General features: G+C 41.9%; 1 protein-coding gene across 1 annotated transcript in view; it reads left to right on the top strand.

Annotated features, from left to right (window-relative positions):
- Positions 1-25,495, top strand: part of CPLANE1 (ciliogenesis and planar polarity effector 1) — an 88,252-nt gene that overhangs the window by 14,376 nt on the left and 48,381 nt on the right. The window contains exons 10-26 of the mRNA XM_040977331.1: positions 1,808-2,057; positions 2,222-2,377; positions 2,532-3,298; positions 4,157-4,365; positions 4,864-4,944; positions 6,022-6,180; positions 8,930-9,103; positions 10,764-10,992; positions 11,657-11,796; positions 13,038-13,255; positions 14,055-14,219; positions 15,407-15,545; positions 18,089-18,198; positions 18,348-18,506; positions 20,341-20,449; positions 21,483-21,780; positions 23,282-24,224. Coding sequence (XP_040833265.1) covers positions 1,808-2,057; positions 2,222-2,377; positions 2,532-3,298; positions 4,157-4,365; positions 4,864-4,944; positions 6,022-6,180; positions 8,930-9,103; positions 10,764-10,992; positions 11,657-11,796; positions 13,038-13,255; positions 14,055-14,219; positions 15,407-15,545; positions 18,089-18,198; positions 18,348-18,506; positions 20,341-20,449; positions 21,483-21,780; positions 23,282-24,224 — 4,306 coding nt within the window. The remainder of the gene's footprint in view (positions 1-1,807; positions 2,058-2,221; positions 2,378-2,531; positions 3,299-4,156; positions 4,366-4,863; positions 4,945-6,021; positions 6,181-8,929; positions 9,104-10,763; positions 10,993-11,656; positions 11,797-13,037; positions 13,256-14,054; positions 14,220-15,406; positions 15,546-18,088; positions 18,199-18,347; positions 18,507-20,340; positions 20,450-21,482; positions 21,781-23,281; positions 24,225-25,495) is intronic.

Raw genomic sequence — 25,495 nt, 5'->3', positions numbered from 1 at the left:
TGCCTGCAATGAACCAAAGCCAGGAGCTCAGAGCTCCGTCCATGTCTAGTGTGAGTGCCAAGAACCCAGTTACCAGAGCTGTCAGTATTGTCTTATGGTGTGTGTTTGCAGGAAGCTCAAACCAAAAGCAGAATCTGGTAGTCTGGTATTGAACCCAGGTTAAACATCAAGATCGTAGAGTGTAAATAAGTCTTGTGGTTACAAAACTAAATCGTGTAGAAAATGAAAGACTTAATTTTCCTGTTCAGGCATTCTTTTGTAGTGATTTTGTAGGGTTTTTAAAAATTTCTTTTATGATGTTTAATTACCTGAAAGACCGAGTTAGAGACAGAAACAGACACATGCAGAGACTGGAAAAGAGAAGGGTAGAGGGGTGTCTTCCATGCTCTGGCCCGTCCCCCTAAAGGCTGCAGGGCTGGGATTGGGCTGGTCCAAAGCCAGGATCCAGGAACTTATTGCAGGTCTCCAATGTGGTTGCAGGAACCCAAGGTTTGGGGCCATCCTCTGCTGCTTTCCCAAGCACTGCAGCCAGAAGCCGGACCAGTAGAATAGCTGGAACAGAACTGGGGCCTGTATGGGATGCTAGCATTGCAGGTGGTGGATTTATCTGTTAAACTACAGGGCCAGCTCTGGTTCTACAGATTTTTGTGTTACATTTGAATAATTTCCTAACCAGAAAAATATTAGTGTACTAAGGTGATTTGTCATTTATATAGCCCCATGCTTTATAATAGGTGATATCAAATAATCAGAATGCAAAATAACAGTAAATGAGTATACTTAAGTGAAAACTCACAGAAAGTTAATCTTTAAAAAAAATTTTTTTTATTGGAAAGGCGGATATACAGAGAGGAGGAGAGACAGGAAGATCTTCCGTCTGATGGTTCACTCCCCAAGTGACTGCAATGGCTGGCGTTGAGCCAGTCTGAAGCCAGGATCCAGGAGATCTTCTGGGTCTCCCACGTGGGTGCAGGGTCCCAAGGCTTTGGGCCATCCTCAGCTGCTTTCCCGGGCCACAAGCAGGGAGCTGCCGGGACTAGAACCGGCGCCCATATGGAATCCTGGCGTGTGCAAAGCGAGGAGCGAGGACTTTAACCACTGCACTATCGTGCCAGGCGTTGAAATTTAATCTTAAACTGATTTCAATTTTACTTGTAATTGACCTTTCCGCAAATTCCGTTTCTTTAAAGCACTTGTGCTGATAGCTCTTAGTTGTATTGCTATTAGTATATTAAATATGTTAAAGAAGCTGGGCTTCGGCAGTGTTGAAGCGCCCACAAGGGTTGCCTGCCTCACATACTCAGTTTTGCAGTAAATCCTGGCTCCACTCCTGATTTCTAAGTAGTGCACACCCTAGGAGGCTGCAGGTGATGGCTCCAGTCTTGGAGTTCATGCCACTCATGTTGGGAGACTGGGATTGATTTCCTGGCTCCCTGATTCAGTCTGGCTCAACTCCGGCTGCTCCTGTGTTAGAGGTGTGAACTAGCAGAGCGTCTCCCTCATTCTCTGTAACTGTCTCTTACGAAAGGTAACTGCGTAACTCTTTTTAATAATAAAGGTAGACTGCTTTAATTCTTTTCTGAAATGGATGGAATATGAATTGAAAGCAAAGCAGAGTAAAAACAATTTGAGGGCAAAAATCAAGAATACACAAATTTAAATATTATGTAATCACCCTTAATCTTTTTGTGTGTGTTTCATCTGCTTGCTTCATCATTATGCAGCTTTTATATAGCTATTTCTTTGGATAAGTTTGTTTCCTTTAAAGTCTCTCACTGATTCTTGAATTTTAATATTTGTTTGCTAGACCACAGCATTTCATGGGTCAAGATTCGCAGAATTCCATAGATTCATCAGCTTCTGAGAATGACCCTATGAGACAGAGATTTTCTGTAAAAACACATTCCCGGCTGCCCTACTTCATTGCTTCTGATGGTTACATGGTCACAACCCTGCGGTTTGTTGATAGACTGTCTCCATCCTTGCTCATGAGGTCACTGCTGCTCGACTCCACCCTGAGGCTTGAGAAGGCCTATCAAAGTATGTCATCCCTGAAGGTATTGTGCTTTTTGGTCCCACTGGTGAAAGCCCGCTTCTTTATTCTTAATTTAAAATTAAAACTTGTATTTATTTCATAATTAAGTATAGTTATCTACATATTTCTCTTGCATGTAATGGAATTGCAGATACAATCTCATCTTGGAAATCTCTTCTCCTATAGCCAAAAAGCAAAGGGCTGAACTTACGATCACTGGATTCCCTGAGGTCCAGCCTGTTAAAACACCACGGAAGTGAGGGTACGGCGGATCCCACTGTCCCCAGGTTTTTGCAGGCAAGAGAAACAATGGACTTGAATGGAAACACAGAGGAAGATCAGGTACCTGTTTACTTTGAGCATTTCCATTTTGACTTTTGAGAAACACATTTCACATTTCCCCTGTTAAAGGGAAGAGAAATGAGAAAACACAAGAGTGATTCCAGTTACTGGTATTAAGTGATATTAAGCATATACTTTTTTCTTTCATAATTAGGACTTCGAAGCAGAGGAAGTGAATGAAGGCAAATACTTTCCAAACCACTTATTTCCTTTTTGGAACCAAAAACATGACGAGCGGTTCAGTAGTATCAAGGAGGGAAGATTGGAATTTGCATCTATGTTTGATACGATACATGCAAAGGATGACGGCAAGGAGGCAGACAGAACTGAGGGAGAGCTGCATTCCATCCAGAAAAATCTGCTGTCAGCATGGGCTGTAGGCATTTCAAAAAATGTGACAGAAAAAAATACAATGTTAAATTACACAGTGATCTGTATCACTCATTTTTTCTACATTCTTCAATTTATAAAGTGTCCTTTTCCTAAACTTGATCTGCCTTTAAGTGAGACCAGAAAACATAATGCATGGCTACTTTGTATCTTTGAGTTTTTCCTTCAGTGTTTGTCAGTCCAGTATTGGGATGTGAGGTACAGGCACGATGTGGGATATTTGATAAAGCTGACCTCAAATACCATCAGACTCTGTCTGGATCAGCAACAGAAGGGTCGGTTGTTCTCAGAGAAACTTTTAGCCTGTTTTTATTTACTCAGAATGGTCACTGACGGTTTAGATGATGTATACAGCCTTCACCATGAAGTTGTTTCAGCATCAGCTGAAGGAAACAGAACAGCAGATCAAGACTCCTTGGTGGTGCCTGTTTTTCAAATGTTGCAAGACCGTAATTCTCATGGAAACTGGACATGGAAGTCATCTTTCAAGATTCATCCACAAGTAACACGTGTTCAACAACCAGGACATAGGTATAAGTGTTTATGTTAATATTAGGAAACCATTATCATAGATTCTTTTTTTTGCTGTTTTAAAAAAAACGAATTTCATACTGTAAAATTCACTGTTACACATATTTCAGTAGGTTGTATGGTGAAACCATTAATTCAAGAACTAATTCAAGAACTGTTTTTATCTACAGAAAAGAACCTGTGTCTGTTAGTACTTAGGGTTAAACATTTATTTTTTATGACTGATTGATTTGGAAGATGGAGTTAGAGAGATCATTCAGTAGTTTATTCCCTAAACGGCCACAATGGCGAGGGCTGGATCAGGCTGGGCCTGGAACTCTACCCAGGTCTCACACATGGGTGACGGCGTCCCTACTCTGTGGTCAGTGCATGCTGCTTTGCCAGGCACATTCGCAGGGAACTAGCTTAGAAGTGGAATAGTGGTGGTGACTCGAACCCATTCTCATAACAGATGTCAGATTTACAGTAGGGAGCTTAACTTGGTGTGTAACAGTGCTGGCTCCAAAGCTCTGTGTTATTTAAAAACAGGTATATTTAATATGTCATGTTGCTGATAAATACATAAAATCTTTGATAATGATATATTCAGATGTATGGTCTCTGTAATCAATGGTGAAATTCTAAGACACTGGTTAAGTACTATTGACGACTGGAGATGTGTTCAGTTGTGCAGGTGTGTTTTTTGTATGTATTGTGCATTGTTTAATTGTTGGACCTTGCACTGTGTTTAAATCTGATCAGTTTTTCTACGTATTATTCCATATTATAGGGTGCTGTTTTGCTTGTCAAAGGCAGGCTACCAAGGGCACTAAGCAGGTGTGAAATTTTTTTTGAATGATGACCTTATTTTATTTGCAGATTGGTTGTTCTCTGGAGATTATTGTACCAGAAAACTTTATGGTATCAAGCACAGTTAGGTCAAAGAGTTCCAGAAGGTGACAGACCGTTAATTGATAAGATGGCGTTCGAAGCATCTACTGTCAAGTCCTTGTTGTGCCACATACAGGCCAACTTACAGACTGCTGGAGACCGTTTGAACCACACCTTAGAGCTTAAACCTATCAATGGTCAGTGTTTCCTTTTTCTTTCTTATTCTTTTTTAAGATTTGTTTATTTGAAGGGCAGAATATTACAGACACATACAGATTTCTATCTGTTTGCCCAAAGTCAGGAAGAAGCCTGGGATCCCATCCAGGTCCCTTAGGAGGGTGGCAGTGGCCCAAGTAGTTGGGCCATCATCCACTGCTTTCCTAGGCACATCAGCAGGGAGCTGGGTCTGAAGCAGAGCAGCTGGGACTCAAGCTGGTGCTCCGTTAAAGGATGTCAGCATTGAATTCATTAGCTTACCATGCTGCACCCAAATACTGACTGCCTCAATATCTTTCAAGCAGTTTCTCTTCTAACCAGGTTTGCTTTTTTAAATTGCTTGTAGTTATTTGTTTTTCAAAAGTAATATATATATATATATATTTTTTTTTTTTTTACCGAGTTGTATCTACTGAGTTTTTAAATGAAGTTCCAGAAAGCAGTGTAATTAGGGCTACCTGTTTGTTCAAACTTCCCAGGTGAAGAGTGTTTCCTGTTAGGTGAATATGAAAAGTCTGTTGATTGGTGGAATCGGGCACTACGAGAAGCCCAAGAGGAAGGTAGGCGAGTAATGAGAATGATATGTGTCATGACTTTGCTGGGAACAGATTTTTTTACTTGCTTTAGAACTTAAGCATAATTAGAAATTTCCAAATGATCGCAGCTTCTTAATGCCCAACTAGAGTATATGTTATAGGCAACTAGACTCGGCAATGTTTATTTAAAATTTGTCTTGAAATGCGTAGCATGTAGAGTATTCACAGGGATCTCTGGGTCAGTCTCGTATCCTTTGGTTAGTGATGAAAGTTGTGATTGATTATTGATGTGGAAAAATGGGATTTAAGTGATAAATACAAGATTTTTTTTCTGTATTTAGAAGGATTGCAGATTATCTATAAGAAAACTATTAGTACAATATTTCACCACCTTCTTACAGACATACAAAATATTACAATGCCTCTTTAATTTCAAAAATTTCCTATTACACATATTTCATGTAGCCCAAACTAGCTCAATAATATTTATTTTTATTGGAAAATCAGATTTTACAGAAAGATCTGTCCACTGATTTACTGCCCAAGTGGTTGTAATGGCCAGAGCTGAGCCAATCTGAAGTCAGGAGCCTGGAGCTTCTTCTGGGTCTCCCATGTGGGTGCAGGACTCCAAGGTTTTGGGCCATACTCCACTGCTTTTGCAGGCCACCAGCAGGGAGCCGGATGGAAGTGGAGCAGCTGGAACCGGCACCTACATCAGATCTTGGTGCATGCAAACCAAGCTTTTAGCCAGTATGCTAGCACACTGGGCCTTACATGAAATTTTTGTTAAATGTATAGGGTTGCAGATTCTGTAGATAATAAGGCTCAACTTGCAGATAAAATGAAATTCTCAGATTGTGACCTTGAAGATAACCCCTATTACAAACTGTTATGTGACCAAATTTGGCTAAAAACTGCATTTCTTAGCTGCTGTGGTTCTGTTACTCATTTACCTACTTGAGCAGTATTTATTTTAAGAGAGCTAGAGAGTTCCCGTCACTGTTAAGGATCTTCATGGAGTGCTCGCCTCTGTCTTCCAAGCATTAGACCAAGAGTATTGCCAACATGCTCTTAGGGAAGCTTAGCTATTTGCCGTTTCAGGAGGAAGAAGGACGTGTTTTCTTCAGACGCGCTATTATCTTTCTGTATTATACTGCTACCTCTATAGTTACAATTTAAATGATGCTCAAGGATTATGTGACCTACTAGTGAGGGAGATACTGAGATGGTCCCAGCTGCCTGTAAATGAACACGACGATTGTCCAGGTATGTCCTTTTCACCTTAGTTACAGAATTGTCTATATATCAGTTGTCTGTTCAGCCTCTTGGGTGAAAAAGCCTCTGTGCTGACTGAATTCTGCGCCATTGGATGTCACAGGAATCAGGTTGAATTTTTGGTTTTTCAGGTTTTGCCTTAGGATCCTCAGGTTGCAGCAGTAGCTGCCTGTAGAACTGGTACAGTTGTTTCCTCACAACCGTATTTGTTAGATCTAACATTACATCCTCAAGTATTTTTACACCATGTTTTTATGTTTTGTTTGTTGTGGAATGTTACAAAAATCGTTTTTCTGAGATGTTCTAAGTCTTTTTTTAATATTTAAGAGTCCCCAGGGTATGTGGATAGCCCTTTTTCAAAGAGCTACATTTCAGCTAACCAGAGGAAAAGCTGAATTTGAGTGAGTCCACTGTTAATGACTAGAGGATGATAGATCGTTGAATGTGTGTACTATCCATAGAATATATCCGAAAGACTAAATGAGTCAGAACTATGTTGGTGGAGTCAATCTTCTTAAATGTTAATGATCATTATGGAAGAAATTTATACTCATTTTAGATAACTTTAACACTATGAAAAGTACAAAAAAAATTTTAAAAGTCTACTTTTTTCCCTCTAGGGTCTGTCAGCTTATGAATATCAGATATGTGTTTAGTTTTGTCATCTTTTGAAGTTTAATAGCATGAGTGTTTTCCATTTTTGATAAATATTCTTTAAAAATTTTTATTGGAAAGAAAGGTTTATAAAGAGGAGAGACAGACAGATCTTCCATCTACAGGTTTACTCCACAAATGACCACAGTGGTGGTCAGAGCTAAGCTAAGTTGAAGTCAGGAGCCAGGAGCCTCTTCCAGGTCTCCCACATGAGTTCGTCATCCCAGGCGTTTGGGCCATATTCCACTGCTTTCCCAGGCCATTAGCAGGGAGCTGAAGTGTAAGTGGAGAAGAGAGGACTTGAACCAGCACTCATATGGATTGCCTTTGTTACAGGTGGCTGTTTGTTCCACTGTGCCACAATGTTGATCCTAAAGACATTTTAAATGACTGAAAAGTTCATTTTCTGGTAGTATTATCTTTACATGATTTAACTTTAAGGATTAATTTAACGTGTAGTTACTAATCTGTTTAAACTTTTCAAAAACGTAGTATTTTCCCCTTTAGTTTTTATTAATTTTGGTGGCAGATTTTAGAGGCAGAGAGAAAGAGAATGTGAGTAGCTCACTTTCCAGTTTCCTGCAGCAGCCAAAACTGGGCCAGTTTGAAGCCAGGATTCCAGTCACGTTAGATCTTCCCCTGGAGTGGCAGGGACTCAAATCCCTAAGCCATCACCTTCTGCTTCGCAGGTACTAATGGGAAGATGGACTCAAAAGCAGATCTAGAACTTGAACCCAGGCACCTGATAGGGACTGCAGGCATCCCAAGCCCTGTCCACCACACTGCCACATGGTCACCCCTACACGATAGAATTTAATATAAGACTATTTGCATCCCCCTCATCCCTTGGGGTAGCCCAGCAACTAAAGTCCTTACCTTGCATGCACTAGGATCCCATATGGGCATTGGCTTGTGTCCCGGCAGCCCAGCTTCCCATCCAGCTCTCTGCTTGTGGCCTGGGAAAGCAGTCGAGGAAGGCCCAAAGCCTTGGGATCTGCACCTGCGTGGGAGTCCTGGAAGAGGCTTGTGACTCCTGGCTATGGATTGGCTCAGCTCCAGCTGATGTGGCTACTTGGGGAGTGATTCATCAGATGGAAGATCTTTCTCCGTCTCTCCTCCTCTTTATATATCTGACTTTCCAATAGAAAAAAATCCTAAAGCAAAAGGACTGATTATCAAGTGATTTTTTTTTTCTGGGAAAGAAACATACTTTTCTATTGTTGGAACTATATAAATGCTAATGTTTAGTTTTTATTGTGTTCAGTTTTTTTTTAAATTTGAAGTGTCAGCTTTTATTAGTGAATTTGGTTTCCTGTTGGGTCTGGCACATATGTCCTCCAGTCCTGCTGATGCTTTTCAGAATCGCCCTGGAAGCTTAAACATGACCTCTCCCTTCTCCAGGCACTTACCTTCAGCTTGCTGCTCCTTCTAGCCACACATTTTTTTTTTAAATTCAACTCAGTCACTGATATTAACAAGAGTGTAACTCCCAAACCAAATGATACAGGAAGAAATACTAAAAATCCCTGTTTTACTGCTTTTCAGATTTTGTGGAGGAATCCTTTCTGCCCCATACCAAAAAAAAAAAATGTTGAACATGCAAGTCTTTCAAGGATGGATTATTTCATGTATATCTCTATTTAATAAAATGGAAAAAATTGTTTTAATCAGAAGGTAGAGAGACATGGAGGGAGATTTTCCATCTGCTGATTTAATTCCTAATAATATCTCTGACAACCAGGTCTGGGTCAGGCCGAAGCCAAGAGTCAGGAAGTCCCAAATGGATGGCTGGGCTGTTTACATTGCCTTCTCAGGAAGTGGGATCAGAACCAGGGCAAGTGGGACTTCACGCTATACTCTTACATGGGATGCTGGTATAATAACAGGACCTATTAGATAGCTGTTTTTATTCTTATCTTCAGGAAATATAAATATAGGGTAGTTGGTACAGTCCTTACGTGGCCATTTCAGAAAAATGTTGTAACTGTTATTTTCTTTGTGTATGATGTTGGGAACTTGCGTGTAACTATTTTCTGCTGGTTGGATCAGAACTCTTCTGACCATTGGCTATGTTCCTTAGTTTCTGAGACATATCTCGGTGAGTTTGGAATGACTGGACGTGTCCATCCAGAGGCAGCAATCAGAGCTGTCCAAGCCATGGCTCGTTTCATGACTGCCTATTTCACCAATCAGCTGCTCTGCATTTTGCCCCCTCACAATGTGAATGTTCTTCCTCCAGTCCATATGAAAACAGGTAAGGCAGTAAACAAAGGCCTCACTTTCCTCTTGCCACTTGTTTTAAGTTTCTTCAGTTAATTAATATTCTAAGGCAACGTTTGCCCACCCCGTGAAGATGAAGTCATTGCAGCGTCTCTACTTGTGCTGTTCCGCAACTGACCTTGGCAACATTCTTGCCTTCTCTGTCTCCATCCTGTTCTTGTTGGTCCGTATCTTGTAAATCTATGTCTGGATTCGTTTTTCTTTGTATAGTCCAAGGATTTGTAAATCATGCCAAAGTCCCTTGCCTCTTCTGCCGTCAACAAAATGGATTCTGTTTTGACTCTTCCCCTCCCTCACCCAGATTTCTAACTGAGGCATTGTGTGTTGCCTTCCGAAGGTTGGGGGCACCAGTGACACCTGTTCTCTCTGAAGCGATCAGGTGATCATGACCTTCTGGTCTGCAAGGTTACTGGATCATTAATGATGTCAATCCTCAGGTACCCATGGAGAAGCTACATATAACTATTTATGTGTAATACATATCATAATTAATATCTTATTGTAATTATTCTATGGAAATAGTTCTGTGCTAGGATCATGCCTGACATATTAGAGATGGCTCAGTGACCAATTCTGAATGGAGTGTAAGTGGTAATGGCTTTGATATGTTATTTTTTGTAAGGTTTTTTTTTTGTTGTTATTTGTCTAAATATAGAGGGGCAGGTATCCCATCTGCTGGTTCAGTGCCCAAGTGGCCACAAGACCTGGGATTGAAATAAGCCAGAGCCAGGAGCTCAAAACTCTGTGTGTCCCACATGGATTGTAGGAGCCCCCAACCCTCAACCATCTTGTACTGCTTTCCCAGGTGCATTAGCAGGACCTGAAGCAGAATTGGGACACAAACTAGTGCCAATATGGGTTGTATGGTAGCTTAACCCAAATTTTATTCTATTGCACATGAATTTGTTTGCGTTTTCCTTTTAAAGACTTATTTCTTTATTTGGAAAAAGTCAGAAACAGACAGGGAGGGGCTGGCATGAGGGCTCAATGATTTGTTCTTTGCCTGCATCCCATTTGGGTACCAGTTTGTGTCCTGGCTGCTCCACTTGCCATCCAGCTCCCTGCTTGTGGCCTGGGAAAGCAGCACAGGATGGCTCAAGTCCTTGGTTCCCTGCACCCACGTGGGAGATCTGAAAGAGGGAGATGTTCCACCTATGACTCGGGCATTCCTTATGGTCTCTGGTTCTAGTCCTGACTGCTCCGGTCCTATTTAGTTTCCTGCTTACAGCCTAGGAAATGCAGTGGAGGGCTCAAGTGCTTTGCCCTGCATCCAAGTAGGAGACCTGGCTTGCTTTGGACCAAGCCAACTCTGGACTAGGCCAATTCTGACCAGTGCAGCCATTTGGGAATAAACCAGCAGATGGAAGACTGCAACCACCCCCACTCCCCATCTTCGGTCTCTCTGCTTCTCTCTCTAAATGTACCTGTCAAATAAAACTTAAAACCAAAAACAAAAAACAAAACTGTTGCCACACTCGTTTGGTGTTATTTCAGCCCATTTTGTGAGTAATTACCTTGCTGTGGCTTTCTATAAGAACTCTCAATTCAAGGGATAAACATACCTATGTAGGGAGTTATGCTTTTGGATGCACGAGTTTGTAATTACAAATATCCACGTTAATCTTTGCTCACAGAGCAGTCCCTGCGACTTATACCTCTGCAACACTCTAAGGTGGCCGCTGCTGTTAGAACTCAGAATCTCTCCAGTGTGTGGACTGTTGAATACGCCCTGGAATTACTGTTTATTGGTGGCCTGGTTCCTGAGGCTGTGTGGTTGGCACATAAACTTGGAGATTGGAAGACATCTGTTTCGATCGGTGTGGCTTTCCAGTTGTTCTGTAAACATGATAGCAATTTCACAAGGTACGTATTTTTAGGGCAGTAAAAGTTAAAATGCAATATAAAAATGTTCATTGAAAGACGTCTTACATCTCTTATTGCTAGCATTTAAATGCTAAATGGAATCCTTTGGTTTAGTTTGTCCAACAGAACTTTGTTTACTGATAGAAACAATGTTTGTTTGCTGTCCAGTGTGGTAGCCATTGGTATAGGATACTTCTGAGCCCTTGAAATGTGGCTCGTTAGATCCAAAGTTTAATTTTCAATAGCTTCATTAGTTTTACTGTGCTAGTTTAGTGGCTAATTTAACTCATTTTTATGTTAACAATGACCTTTAAGATCTTAGAGTCAGTATGGAGTGTTTATCCCAAAATAGGATTTGAGTTTTAAGCAAATTAAACTTATTTCTAATTTTAATGTTTTGATTTATTCTGGTACTGTTATCTCTTACGTATTTTTCAGTTCACCATATTTATTTAGTTGAAAGGCAGAGTAATAGAGAATAAGATGAGTGGGAAGGTGTTTAAAGTCGTAATTGTGGCAAGCTATACAGTGTTTACTCAAATTTTTATTTTCAGAATATGAGGACAAATTCCATTGTTTTGTAAACTTTCATGATTAGTTCTTATATGAAATCTTTAATTTTTTAAAATTTGGATTCATTTTTCTTAATATAATGTCATTTTAGGTCTAGAAAAAAGGGTCTGAATCTCCCATTAAGTATGACTCCAGCACAGGTTTTCCAGGAAAAACTGAAGGGTTTTTTGGGTCAGCCAGCCTCTGTGGAAGCAAAAACTGAAATCCGTTCAAAATGTAAACAATTTACAGGTGTGTTATGTGCATAAGGTGTGATAATTGTATCAGGTTACAATAAACCCTGTAATTTTTTTTTAAAGCTTGCTAGCATCTATAAGTATACTAACACTTTGAAATAACTTTACCAAACACAAAAGTATGATATTTATACTTCATTCTGGGATTAACCAAAATTTTTGATGGCTCTATATAGGAGCATTAATGACTGAATGACTTTCTGATTTTTCCATACTTTTCCCCCCATCTCAGGTTTATTTGTATAGACAGCACAGTACCCTAGGGATCACACCAGTTTTTGTGTCTGCACAGTGGCCAGCAAAGGCTGTCACTACAGAGCCTTCCTGAGGGGCTGGGCACCTTTGGAAGGAGGCCAAACTGGAACTGTGCTACAAACACAACCTGAGCCTGGGCATTGGGCTGGGTTTGAGCCTTGTCTTTGCCCTTGACCTGAGGAACTTTGAGAAATCTACAGTTGCAAGTCTCACTCATTGATGAAGTTCTGCCCCCTCCATTTCCTTGCATTCTGTCTGTATACAGATATTATGTGGCTGAAGTCATATCTTACGTAGGGTCATTTTGTATGTTTGTATTTTTGAACTTCCTAAGTAGATCTTACTAACATTTATCAGCATGCAACTGTGATAGACTAAAGATAAAGAAGGGATGGGGCTTTAGCCTGCAGGGGCTGTGATGCCTGTATTGCATGTTGCAGTGCCCGGGTTTGCTGCCAGCTCGTGCTTCTGGTTCCCTGTGTACCTCTTCCTCTGCCTCCTACTCATGCAGACATTGGGGCCATCCATGTGAAAGGCCTAGATCAATCTCCCAGTGCTAGCTCTGGTTTGACCCGGTCCTGGCCATTGTAGGTATCTGAGTGGTGAGCTAGAAGATAAAGTGCTCTTTTTCTGTCTCTGATATTCAAATACAAGATGTAAAGAAGAGAAAAGGAAAAAAAATTACTATCCCATGGTTTACAAATACTGTCTGTTTTGAAGTAATTCTTGGCATTCTTTTCTCTATTAATTTTTAGTATTTTTGACAGTGTCATATGCCAAGAATATTTTTAGTGCATCGTTATTATGTCTTACATAATTTTGGGGGAAAACAGTTGCATGTGCTGATTTTCTCTAAGTTTAAAGTAGCATGTTGGCCAATACATTTGTTCATTCTTGTCAATCGACTTTCTCAGATTTGAAATTTTATTCTCCAACATGAAAGATCAAACAGACGTTCTAACCAGATTTTGTGCTTGGTAGATCCCATTGAGGAGGAAGATGCAAACGTGCTGTTGGGTTCAGTCCAGGAAGTGCTGAAAGCGTCGGTCATGGCGGATGCGGACGTCCTCTCGGAGGCACTGCAGCTTCTGATGCACTCCGCCAAGGACTTCAGTAGGAGGCTCTGGGGCTTGGTGCCAGTGGGCTTGTACCTCCCTGCTCCGCCGTTGTATTGTCCCCAGCCAGCTATTCTTAGCGAAGTAAGTGCAGTGTATTCCTGTGATTCATCTGAAGTGGATTGTCTATTTCTTTAAATGAGAAACTTGTATATTGTCTGATAGTATACTAAAATACTGTGCAAGTTTCCTTCTCTATATAATGCAGTTGATAGTAGTAAAAGTTGAATAACTCTTTTCTATAGTGCTTGGGCCCAGCAGTCTTTCCTGATTTGAAAGTTTTTAGACTTTAGAATGATTGTATAAGCATAATGAAATGCCTTGGATGTGGGTCCTAAGACAAATAGTTGAAATTTACTTAACTGCTATATCCCTTTTTATGCATATACCGAAGGTGATATTACACAACACTTCAATTCAATTTTTAATTAGTTTATATATTTGAAAGGCAGAGTGACACAGATAGTGGCAGGAGGAGAGAGAAGCAGACACTTGCACGTGCTGATTCACTTCCCAAACGGCCACGGCAGTCAGGGCTGGACCAGACGAAGCTGGGAGCCGGGCGTCCCGTGCTAGGAAGGGAAGGCACGTTCTCCTTGGCGGGAACTCTCAGCCTGCATCCGTGGGGACAGGAGTGCTTGGGTGTGGCTGTTGGAGCTGCAGACATGTGACTGAGGTTAGCTTAGGCCTTGGCATTGCTTGAAGGGAGAGAGAACGCTCGGCATAGGTGAGATCTCAGAGCCCGTGCCTCTGCATTGCTTCAGCCGTCTCTAGGAACGCTCTCATCTGAGAAGCCCTAAGCATCATTAACCTGGCTGTGTTTTCACTTTAGAACTTCATGTCTTCTGAATTACCAAAACTGAAATGATTTCGTTTTCCTTAGGAAGATGGTGATGATCTTCCTCTAAAAGCCGAAAAAGACAATCGCCAAAAGGTGTCTGGAATCCTCCAGCGTGTTCTCCTGCTTTTCCGAGCCGCTCGGTGTTCCGTTCCTGTGGCGCAGTGGTATATCTTGCAGTTGAGATGGGCACGAAAAGTCATGCAGAAGGTATGGAAGCGTCTGGGTCACTTAGGGACCACACTGGACAACTGAGCTGTTTGGGTACGAGGGTCCTGGAAGTGTTCATGGAAACGTGTGTTGTAAAACGGCTGCACCTTTTCTTTTCTTTTTTTGGTTTTTGTTTTAGATTTATTTTTAATGGAAAGGCAACTTTACCGAAAGGAGAGACAGAAACATCGTCTGTTTGTAGGCTCACTCCCCAAGTGGCTACAAGGGTCAGAGCTGAGCCCATCCAAAGCCAGGAGCCAGGAGCTTCTTCCAGACCTCTCTCTCAGGTGCAGGGTCCTTAGGCTTTGTGCCATCCTCGACTGCTTTTTCAGGCCACGAACAGGGAGCTGGATGGGAAGTGGAGCATCTTGAACTAGAACTGGTGCCCAGATGAGATACTGGGCCCTGTCATTACTTTTTAAAAGTTTGCATCTGTAGGGCCCATCGGCGTGGCCTAATGGCTAAAGTCCTCACTTTGAAAGCACCGGGATCCCATATGGGCGCCGGTTCTAATCCCACCAGCTCCACTTCCCATCCAGCTCCCGGCTTGTTGCCTGGGAAAGCAGTCAAGGACAGCCCAAAGCCTTGGGACCCTGCACCCGTGTGGGATGCCTGGAAGAAGTTCCTGGTTCATGGCTTCGGATCGGTGCAGCACCGGCCATTGCGCTCACTTGAAGAGTGAATCATCGGATGGAAGATCCTCCTCTCTGTCTCTCCTCCTCTGTGTATATCTGACTTTGTAATAAAAATAAATAAATCTTTAAAAAGTTTGCATCTGTAGACTTAAGGCTTTAAAACTTGTTTTTAGGTATCACACATAGGTCTGTGTTGGATAAGATTTAGATACTTAAATTTTAAAATTTTCTTTATTATGCCTGTGGGAAAAGCCAAGGGCAGATAGCCTAAGAGTCAATAGTAGAGGAAAAATGGTTAGCGACAGAGTGTTAATGATCCTGCCTTTTTCTCTCTTGAGATATAATCTAATGCTTTGTATTAGGTTTGTGAACTAAGTTTCTGCAAGGACAACTAGCCTCAGTGTGTGTTCCTAGGGCTTACAGGAACTGTATTTTTGTTGTTGTTGTTGTTGTTCTGTGTGGTTCCTCTCACCTGCCTTGTTCTTTGTACTTCCCTTGGAAAATGGTTTACATGACTGACAGTCCACATATTGTATTGCTGTTTACTTCCAGATTCGAATGAAAGGATCCCTTCCTGCATTGGGTCCTTTCCCTGAGTCTTTACTCAATTACTGTAAAGGAGGCATAGCATTCTTTAGACCGGGCGCGACTGGAGACCGCAAGCTTGATGCAGTTTCCATCACAGCAATAGGTTTGTCTCAAATGAATCTCTGATTTATTTGGTTCAACTACAGATAACGATCTATAATTTTTTTTATGTGAAAGTTTCTTTGCGTTGCAACAAAGGCAATAGGTTTTTTGTGAACTTTTGTTTTTACTAATAAGTAATTTATTCTAACAGCTGTGGAGGTATTAAGGAACTTGAAATATCCTCAGACTAAAATAAAAGTTTAGTTTTGTACAAAAAGTTTATAGAATGTGTGAAGTTTTTCAGTAATAAACATTTTTTTTCAATATTTATTTTTATTGGAAAGGCAAATTTACAGAAAATGAGAGACAGGAAAATCTTCCATCTGCTGACCCACTCCCTAAGTGGCTGTAATGGCCAGAGCTGAGCTGATCCAAAGCCAAGAGCCAGGAGCTTCTTCAGGTCTCCCAGGCAGGTACAGGGTCCCAAGGCTTTGGGTCATCCTCTGCTGCTTTCTCACACCACAGGCAGGGAGCTGGATGGGAAGGCGGGGCCACCAGGACACGAACCGGTGCCTAAATGGGATCCTGGCATGTATAAGGCGAGGACTTTATCCGCTAGGCTACCACACTGGGCCATGTAATAATTTTTAAAAACATTTACTTGTGTTTGGGATACTGGCATTGTGTGTTAGAGAACGAAGCTTCTGCTTGCAGTGATAACATCCATGTGAGTGCTGGTTTTTGTTCTGGCTACTTCACCTCTGATTCAGTTCCTTGCTAATAACTGTATCGAAGCGAGGTTCCAGGAACTCCATCCTGGTCTTTTGTGGGTAGCAAGGGCCCAAGGGAACCTTTATACATTGCCTTTGTAGGTGCATTAAGAGGAAGCTGTTATGGAGGTTGGCATACTCAGAACTTGAGCTAGCACTCCAATATGGGATGTTGGTATTGCAAATAATGACTTAGCTTGCTGTACTTCAACACTGGCCCTTATTCTGTTTCTTAAAATAATATGACAAATCTTAACATACTTTAATTTGTAGGGAAAAAGACAATTTATTATATATATATATATATATAATTTTATTTTGAAAGTGTTTTCTTTGAAGAAATGTCTTTTTGAGAGAAAGAACTGTCATCTGCTGGTTCACTTCTTAAATTCCTGCAGTGGCTCGGGCTGGATGCGGGCCTTAGCCAGGAGCTGGGAATGTGATCCAGATGTCCCACGTAAGTTAGAAGGAGCCTGGAGCAGGGCACCCAGCATAGGTACTCGAGTGTGAGATGTGGGTATTTTCACCTGCATCTGAACCAAAAAGCCCAAGGGCCATCCTGTACACTATTAGGCTATTTGCGGGCATCATTTACTGCGTGTGTTTTCTGGTGTCAGTCAGTTTTCTGTTAATGGTCTAAAAGTTCATCAAGCACTTCAGATGTCATTTCCACTGTTGTAATGTTATCAGAATTTGATGTGAGGGAGGTGGGCTGTAGTATGAAAATACCTGTAAGGTAATCCTGATCGTCCCCTGGAACTTACGGAATTTTTAGAATGCCTGTATTCTGATCAATTTCCATGTCAAACTACTTAAAAAAGTAACTTCTTTAGAAATTGCAACTGCAGACTTACTGTAGAAATGAGCTCATTTAGAAAAATGGAATGGACAGGAATTTGAGAAGATGGTATTTCTCCCTGCCTAGCAAGAGTTTTTGTTAACCACAGAAGAGTAGAGAAAATAATGCGTTAATTGCTCATACTTGTTATATTAATGAAATTTTAGATTGACAGAGCAGTGGAAATTTTGTTTTGCTGGTTAGATTGGGGACATGTGATTGTGCATAGTAAAATCATGTTGTACAACAGAATGTTGTACTCATATTAAACCCTTTAATAAGTGTTTTTGGGGCTGACATGGTCATGTAAGAGGCTGAATCCTCTGCCTGCAGGCCAGCATGGGCACTGGCTTGAGTCTTGCCTGTTCCGTTTTTGATCCAGCTCTCTGCTTATGGTCTGGGAAGGCAGCAGGGGATGGCCTAAGTCCCCAGTGCCATGTACCCAATTGGGAGACCTGATGGAAGCTCCTGGCTTCTGACTTTGAAAAAATAGCTCAGCTCTGACTGTTGCAGTGGTTTGAGGAGTGATGGAGTGGATGGAAGATCCCTCTTTCTCTGTCTCTCCCTCTTTGTAACCTTGACTTTCATGTAAAGATAAATGAATCTTTTAAAAAATCAACTTAAAAGTATTAGCACCTTGAAAGGACATTCAACATATATTAGATTAAAAAAAAAAAAACAGGTTACATACAAAACCAAAAGAGAAAAACAAAACAAAAATCTTCAAATTTACAAACCAAGTAAAATCATAATAGAATTGATTTTATTTACTTTACAGATACATTTTCAACATTTTCATGCTTTTGAAATGCATGAAATGTATTAAAAATTCTGGAAGATCTTTGACTTTCCTATAAGATGTTAAAATGAGTATGTTTTTCTTTCATGATCAATGAGGTGGAGATCTTTTTAAGAATGAAGTTGTGGCAGAGGTGGAGTTGTGGTGGTGTTCGTGTATGAACTGGGTGTCCCTTCATATCTGCACCCCTGCTTCAGGTTGCTTCAGGGAGCTCTGCGCTTTGTGTTGGATGCTGCACGTCCGTGATCAGTTATCCTACAGCTGCAGACAGTATCAAAAAGCAAGAGAAAGCATCAAGAGAGAAAAGGTACTTGCCTGCTCAAGAATAAAGGAACAAATGTAACTTGGGAAATTACCACACAATGGTTTTATTTGTATCAAAGTTTTCTTTTGAGCTCATTATGGTTTATCCCTCTAAGCTGGAAGGGGAATGACTCTTTTTCAATCTTCATTCAGGACCTGGAAGTCGAGTTTGATTCTTGTATGGTTGAGCACTGCCTCAATGCAGTAGATTGGGCTTACCGAATGCTGCCTTTTTCTCGGTTTTTTAATGTTGAGGAACTTATTCAGGACATAATTTTGAGCCTTCTTGGAGAATTGCCACCAATCAGAAAGGTAAGGTGATTGTAATCAGATTTTAAAGGATATTTTAATTTTTAGTGATTCATTTGAGAGGCAGAATGACAGAAAAAAGGAGAAACAGAAATATTCTATCTGCTTGTTTACTTCCCAGATGGCCACGACCACTGAGACTGGGCCAGCTCAAAGCCAGGAGTCAAGAGGTTTACCTGAGTCCTCTGTGGGGGTGTGGGAGCAGGGAGCTGGACTGCAGGCTGACACTGCAGCCGTACTCGGACAAGGGGTGCTGCCGTAGCAGGAGGCGGTTTAACCTGTGGCACCACAGCTCCAGACCCAGATTTCTGTTTTAATTAAGAATGATATCGATTTTCTCTGTCTGGCTTATTTGACTTAGTTTAATCTTTTCTAGCTTCAGAAGACAGATTCCACGCGTGAGGTCACAGAAGTCAGACTCATGGGAGCCAATGGGAGAATGGTGGTTGCCTAGGACTCTTGGGATGGGAATGGGAAGATAGTGGTCAGCGGATTCACTTGCAGCGTTCAGTTGTAGGATGAACGCGTTCTGGGGATCTAATGTGTAACATGGTGACTAAAGTTACTAGTACTGTGTTGCTTTTCTGGAATTTAAGGAAGCAGATTTTAATGTCCTTGTCAAGCATGCGAACTAGGGATTTCAGAAGGTCTGTGGAAATGAAATTTTAGAATGGCTTTATTTTGCTGCAAAATTTTTTGAACTTGTGTATACAAGGGATATATATGTAAAATGTGGGAAAATATGTGTTCCAAAATTACATATGGGTTTATAATTTAAAAGGTAAACTCATCTTTTAATTGCGTTTTATCAGTTTTTTGAAATGTCTGAACCTACACAGTGATAACTGTGTGGTGAAGGACGTGTAATCATGACTGTGGGGACCACATAGTATATACAAGGATACTTGGAAAAGCTGATGGAGTGGGAGCGTGTTTGGACATCTTTCAACCAGGCCCTTGTTCGGTATCAGAGTGCCTGGGACCGAATCTCCATGTCACTCCAGATTCTAGCTAGCTTCTTGCTAATCTGTGTATCCTGGGAAGCAGTAGGCGACGATGCATTTGATTGGGTACCTGCCACCCATCTAGAGACCTGAATTGATTTTATGACTACGGGTATCTGGGGAGTGAGCCAGCAGGTGCTAACTCTGTGTGCGTCTCTCTCTCTCTCTCTCTCTCAAAAAAAAAAAAAAATATATATATATATATGTATATACATACACACATATTTAAAGATTTAAAAGTTTATTTTTACTGGATAGTCAAATATGTAGAGAAGAGGAGAGACAAAGATATTTGTCCACTAATTCATTCCCCAAGAGGCCTCAATGGCTGGAGCTGTGCGGATTCAAAGCCAGGAGCTTCAGGGTCTCCCACATAATGCAGGGTCCTAAGGCCTTGGGCTGTCCTCAACTGCTTTCCCAGGCCACAAGCAGGGAGCTGGATGGGAAGCGGGGCTGCTGGGATTAGAACTGGCATGCATATGGGATCCTGGCGCGTGCAAGGTGAGGACTTTAGCCACTAGGCTACCATGCTGGGCCCTTAAGTCTGTATTTTTTTTTCATAATGTGCATTTTTCCTGAAATTTTTTGAGATGCACATGTATGAATTACTGAATTTATTACACCCTAAATGCATTTAATCATTATTTTTCAGTTGAATATTCAAGTTCACAGATGAGAATTCTGAGCTACAGTTGGCAAGCTTGTGCTTGCTGGGTACCTTTGACCTAATAGTGAAAAAGCAGTAATGAATGTATTTATGATTTGAACTCAGATATTTGAGGAATGGAAACAAAAAAATATTGTTTATAAAACTCAAAATTCTTTTTCTGAAGGTAGCGGAAGTATTTGTGAAAGCCTTCCCCAATCCCGAGGACATAAGAGTTCCTTTAAGAGAGAAATACCATTGTCTTCAGCAGCGACTCCGGCACTGTGTTGTAAAAGGTATTTATTATCTATAACGTCTCAGGTAGCCAAGGTACTGAAGATTTTCCTTTAGTTTTGAACACATTTAATTTTGTCCCTTACATGCCATGGCATTTTTGCCTTTCCCAACAGATAGGAGTGTGAGACAGTAGACCCTGGCTCAGTGGAGAACTGATACTGTTGTCTGCAAGTCAGAGCTGATTTCATGTCCTGGCCCTGTGGCTTCATGTGTGACCCTGGGCAGCTTGCTCAGTCTCTCTGGGCCCCCTTTCTTTTTCTGTAAAATGGATATAGTATTACCTATTTTGCTGGTTCACTCCCCAAATGGCCGCAGTGAAGCCAGGAACCTGGAGCTGCTTCTGGTTCTTCCATGTGGATGTGGTGACCTAAGCACTCGGATGTCCTCTGCTACTTTCCCAGGCTGTCTGTTAGTAGGGAGGTGGCCCTGAAGTGGAGCTAGTGTCCATCGGGAGTACCAGTGTCCTAGGTGGTGGGTTAACTAGCTATGTCACAGCTCTGGCCCCTCTGATGGCACATTAATTCATTAACTTTATTTGTGATTTCATTTTAATACTTTTTTGACATCCTATAAAATGTCCTATGTATAAAATTAAAAAAAGCTTAAAATTTTTTCTATAGGTATCCTTGAAAATCTTGTTTTACTTTTAGCTAGTACTTGTATTAAGAAACATATATTTTTTTGTTAAGATCACACTCCACTCTGGAAAAAGAAACTAGAAAGAATACTTGCCAATTATTTTTAAATAATTATATCTCTGATTTTTTTGAAATTGTTAGATAACTCCAGCCTGTGCACACTGCTCCCCTGCCAGGCATTTTTTTCTTTTAACGAAGCCTGAACTCTGGTTAGCTTCTGCAGGTCTACTGCAGAACACCACTCATAATTTTTCCAGCACACAAAGAAGACGACTTGTGGGAATGTGGAAATAAGCCTTAGTTTTTGGATAGGTTGCATCTTCCCAGGACGTAGCAGAGGTACCCTCTTCGGCCTTGAGTTGAAGCAATGTTTTTTTTTTCTTTTGCTTTCCAGGTCCCCAGACCGAGGAGAAGATGTCTGTCGTCATGCATTCTGTCCGCAAAGTGAGCGTGAAAGCCCTAAAACGCGTGCGGAGAAACATTGGGTTGTTCGAGATGAATATATGGGAACCTGCTGAAGAGAAGCCGGAAGAGCCTGGAGGCCTTGACAGGTTCTCCCTGGGGACCAGCCTCAGTAGGAGCACCCTCACGGATCTGGCGAGTTCCCTGACTCACAGCGAGGCCGACACTGCAGAGACGCGCTCGGAAGCGTTTCCTGTGGAAGGGAGAAGCGGCATGTGTCTATCTCAGAGGTACAGTGGGGACTCCCCCCAACAGGGTCCGCTTCTCTGGGAAGCTCAGGGTTTTCAAAATCTTCTAGTTGCAGCAGCCCTGCCCTCCCTGATTTTGGTATAGTGATAGGCGTGACAAGCACTACTTGTCCTGCCCTGAAGAGTGTTAGGACTCAAGTGAACGCTGCACATCTGAAGTTTGTGTTAAGTAATTGAGATATGAGTTCATATTACTGTCTGAAACCATGAATTCAAACTGAATGGCTCATTGTTCATTCTTTCACCAGTCATTAAATTGTGTGTGATTATCGGGGTGGCCATATTATTTTTAAGGACTTCCAAAGAAGTACATTATACATTATCTTTCAGTCCTGTCTATAAATTGTTGGAAGAGTCTCACTCGTCTAGACTCCTGTTACTGTGATTTAAGCTTATTTTTCTCTAAGATTCTAGTATTTCCATTTCAATTTATCTTTCTTACGACTTAGAGCTAACCTCTTGAGTAAAATTATCGCATCTACTGTAAATATGTGCTTAAATCATAGCAACCATTTTTAAATGCCATTATTTGCCTCACAAAGCAACTATGCTTAAATATTATCCTAGGAATAGTGTGCCGCTTGCTTATTGTACGTTTTCAGTGACGAGACATGTGATGCCTTTAGCCCGTGTGCGTAACATCCCTTCTCTTATTGAAGGAACCCAGGACTGCTTGAAGTGAGGTACCTGCCCGACGGGTTTCGTAAGCGCTGCGAGAGGCCACGCCTGTTGTGTGGTCCAGCAGAAAAGGGCAGTCCTGCTGGTCGCACTTGGGATGAGGAGACCTGAAAGGGACGGCCCTAAGAGGAAAACTAGCAAACAAAACCCTAAATTAAGATGGAAATTCATGGCTTGTGATTCTTAATTATGAATTTGTACTTTGTATTCATAAATGCTGTGCTATAGCACTATTTTGTTCCTCCTGAAAAAACTTTTGTTACTGTGTAATGAGATTTCTGTGAGTACCTTTTGTATTTATGTAAAAGGTGGTGAGAAAGAGGGAGAGATTTCTCATCCATTGGTGTTTTCCAAATCCCCACTAGAGTTAGGGCTGGGCCTGGCAGAAATAAGAAACCCAGAATTCACTTCCACATGGTTGACAGGGACCCAGGTACTTGAGCCATTGCCTGCTGCCTGCCTTGTGTGCTCAGAGGAAGCTATATCGGGGGCAAAGTCAGGGTTGAACTCCGGGCACTCAGCTAGGGCCTGTGCCTCCCAGTGCAGTGCAGCCACAGTGCTAAACACCGCCCCGTGAACAAATGTTAACCTCTTAACACAAATCCTGTACTGCATTTTCTGAGCTTTAAAAATATTCCTCCATTCAAAATACTTTAAGATTGTTTAGTCAAGCCTCCTCATTTGAAGGATAATTGAGGCACAAAAATGATCTGTGACTTAATGGAGAGAATTTTTAATGTCAGTTCTAAGTTTAGTGATAGTAATTAAAGAGTCCTTAATTTTGTCTCTTTCCTTTTTGTTGTAGAAGTGCCACCAATCCTATGGACTGGACATTGATTGACAAGCCTGGTGATAAAAAGAAAAGAAGCAATCAGAACCTACAAGGAAACCCTCAAAGGAAAGATCATGGAAAGTTACCACAAAATGGACTTCCTGTGATAGGTGTTTGGGAATTTGAACGTGATGATGATGAATATATTAAATTCCTTGACCTCTTCTTGAGTTATGTTCTAGAAAGAGACCTACAGAATTCCAGGAATCCCGGCATTCCATTGCTCACCAGCTTTTCTGGACAGCTTAGAGAACATGAACTGAATTCTTTACTTTTTGATGTACATACAACATTGAAACGACGCCAGGGCAAGACCAAGAGCCAGAGTGTGTTCAGAGCTGGTTCATGCTTTGTCGTCTCTCCCGAGTGTCAGGATTCGGAGAAATCTTCCTCCTTATGCAAGGAAAGCACCCTCCACTTGGGACAGCAGGCACTTTCATCTTCAGTTCCGGTTCATCCAGGGATCAGGCCTCTTTTAGAGAACCGTATAAATGAAGTCAGTGAAAACGAAGGTAGGAATGGATTGTTTGGCTTAAAACAAAAGTCAGTTTACAGAGTACAAGCTGATCATCGAGAGAAGCCGCAGATCCTGAGATCATCAGACCTATCTGGAACTCCCCCGTGCACCAAAGCCAAGAGATCTGTTTTCAGAGCAATTCAGGAGGGTGACATGAGCCCTCGGGAAGACCTTCCCCCAGCACTCGGCGACACACTGGGCCGTGTAGGACGACTCCTGGAGTGGATGATAAGGTGGTCTGACAGGAGACTGCTCTGTGACCCTGGCACACTGCAGTCACCTTGTGGGTATAGACCAGTGATTCGTGTAAGGACCTCTGCAGCCGCCATCCTGACCTCACTGTGGCTGCTGGAACAGCCCTATTTTGTTACATACAAGGCAAGAAGTGCCAGTATTAAGGTATATGCATCAGTTGTTAAGTTACAAATGAAACCTTGTATTTTTCATTTTATTCTTCTGCTAAAGAATCACTCGGTAGTGGGAAGCAAATGGCAATGTTCATTGTAATTTGTATCACCTCTTTAAAAAAATTTATTTGTATCGCAAAATCAGATATACAGAGACGAATAGTCAGATCTTCCATCCAATGACTCGCTCCCTAAGTGACCGCAACAGCCAGAGCTGAGCTGATGCAAAGCAGGAACCAGGAACAAGTTCCAGGTCTCCCACATGGGTGCAGGATCCCAAGGCTTTGGGCCGCTCTCGACTGCTTTCCCAGGATATAAGCAGGGCGCTGGATGGGAAGTGGGGCTGCTGGGAATAGAATCAGCATCCATATGGGATCTTGGCATGTACAAGGCAAGGACTTTAGCTGCTAGGCCACCACCTCGCTGGGCCACCTCTTTTTTCTTTCAAGGGTTCCTTTCATTCTTTTTTTTTTTTAAAGATTTATTTATTTATTGGAAAGTCAGATATACAGAGAGGAGGAGAGACAGAGAGGAAGATCTTCCCTCTGATGATTCACTCCCCAAGTGAGCGCAATGGCCGATGCTATGCCGATCCGAAGCCAGGATCTAGGAACTTCTTCTAGGTCTCCCACACAGGTGCAGGGTCCCAAAGCTTTGGGCTGTCCTTGACTGCTCTCCCAGGCCACAAACCAGGAGCTGGATGGGAAGTGGAGCTGCTGGGATTAGAACCGGCACCCATATGGGATCCTGGCGTGTTCAAGGCGAGAACTTTAGCCATTAGGCCACGCCACCGGGCCCAGTTCCTTTAATTCTTAAACATTAGTGAAGTCTACCATACGAGATGCTTTTTTTTTTTTTTTAAAAAAAACAGGCTTCATTCACTTCATTTTTCTTACATGAAAATGCTGTCTTGTAACACAGATATAGGTTCTCTGCGCATTCTTGCTTGGGTCTTTACCAGGTGGGCAGTGAGTTCCCAATAGCAGGACTTGGTGCAGTGTGTTCCTTTTCCAGAGACTGGCGTTCAGGAAGCTGTGGTCTTGGAGATGATATCAAAAGTGGCCATGCCGCCCCTGGCTGAGGATCAGGATTTGTCTCTGCCAGCCATCTGCAGCAGCTACTTGGGCACTGAGGCCTCAGGGTCAGGTGCAGGAACGAGCTACACCACCTCAGAATGCAGTGGCCCGCCCCATACAGGGGACAGTGTAGGGCTTGCTGATGTTCCCATGGTGTGCTCTTGCTTGCTGATGTTATTCCTGTGGC

The sequence above is a fragment of the Ochotona curzoniae genome, unplaced genomic scaffold (genome assembly GCF_017591425.1).
Source record: "Ochotona curzoniae isolate NIBS_2020 unplaced genomic scaffold, NIBS_Ocur_1.0 contig_2754, whole genome shotgun sequence".
Taxonomy (NCBI): domain Eukaryota; kingdom Metazoa; phylum Chordata; class Mammalia; order Lagomorpha; family Ochotonidae; genus Ochotona; species Ochotona curzoniae.
Note: the sequence above shows the minus strand (reverse complement) of the source record. Positions and strands in the feature narration are given on the sequence as shown.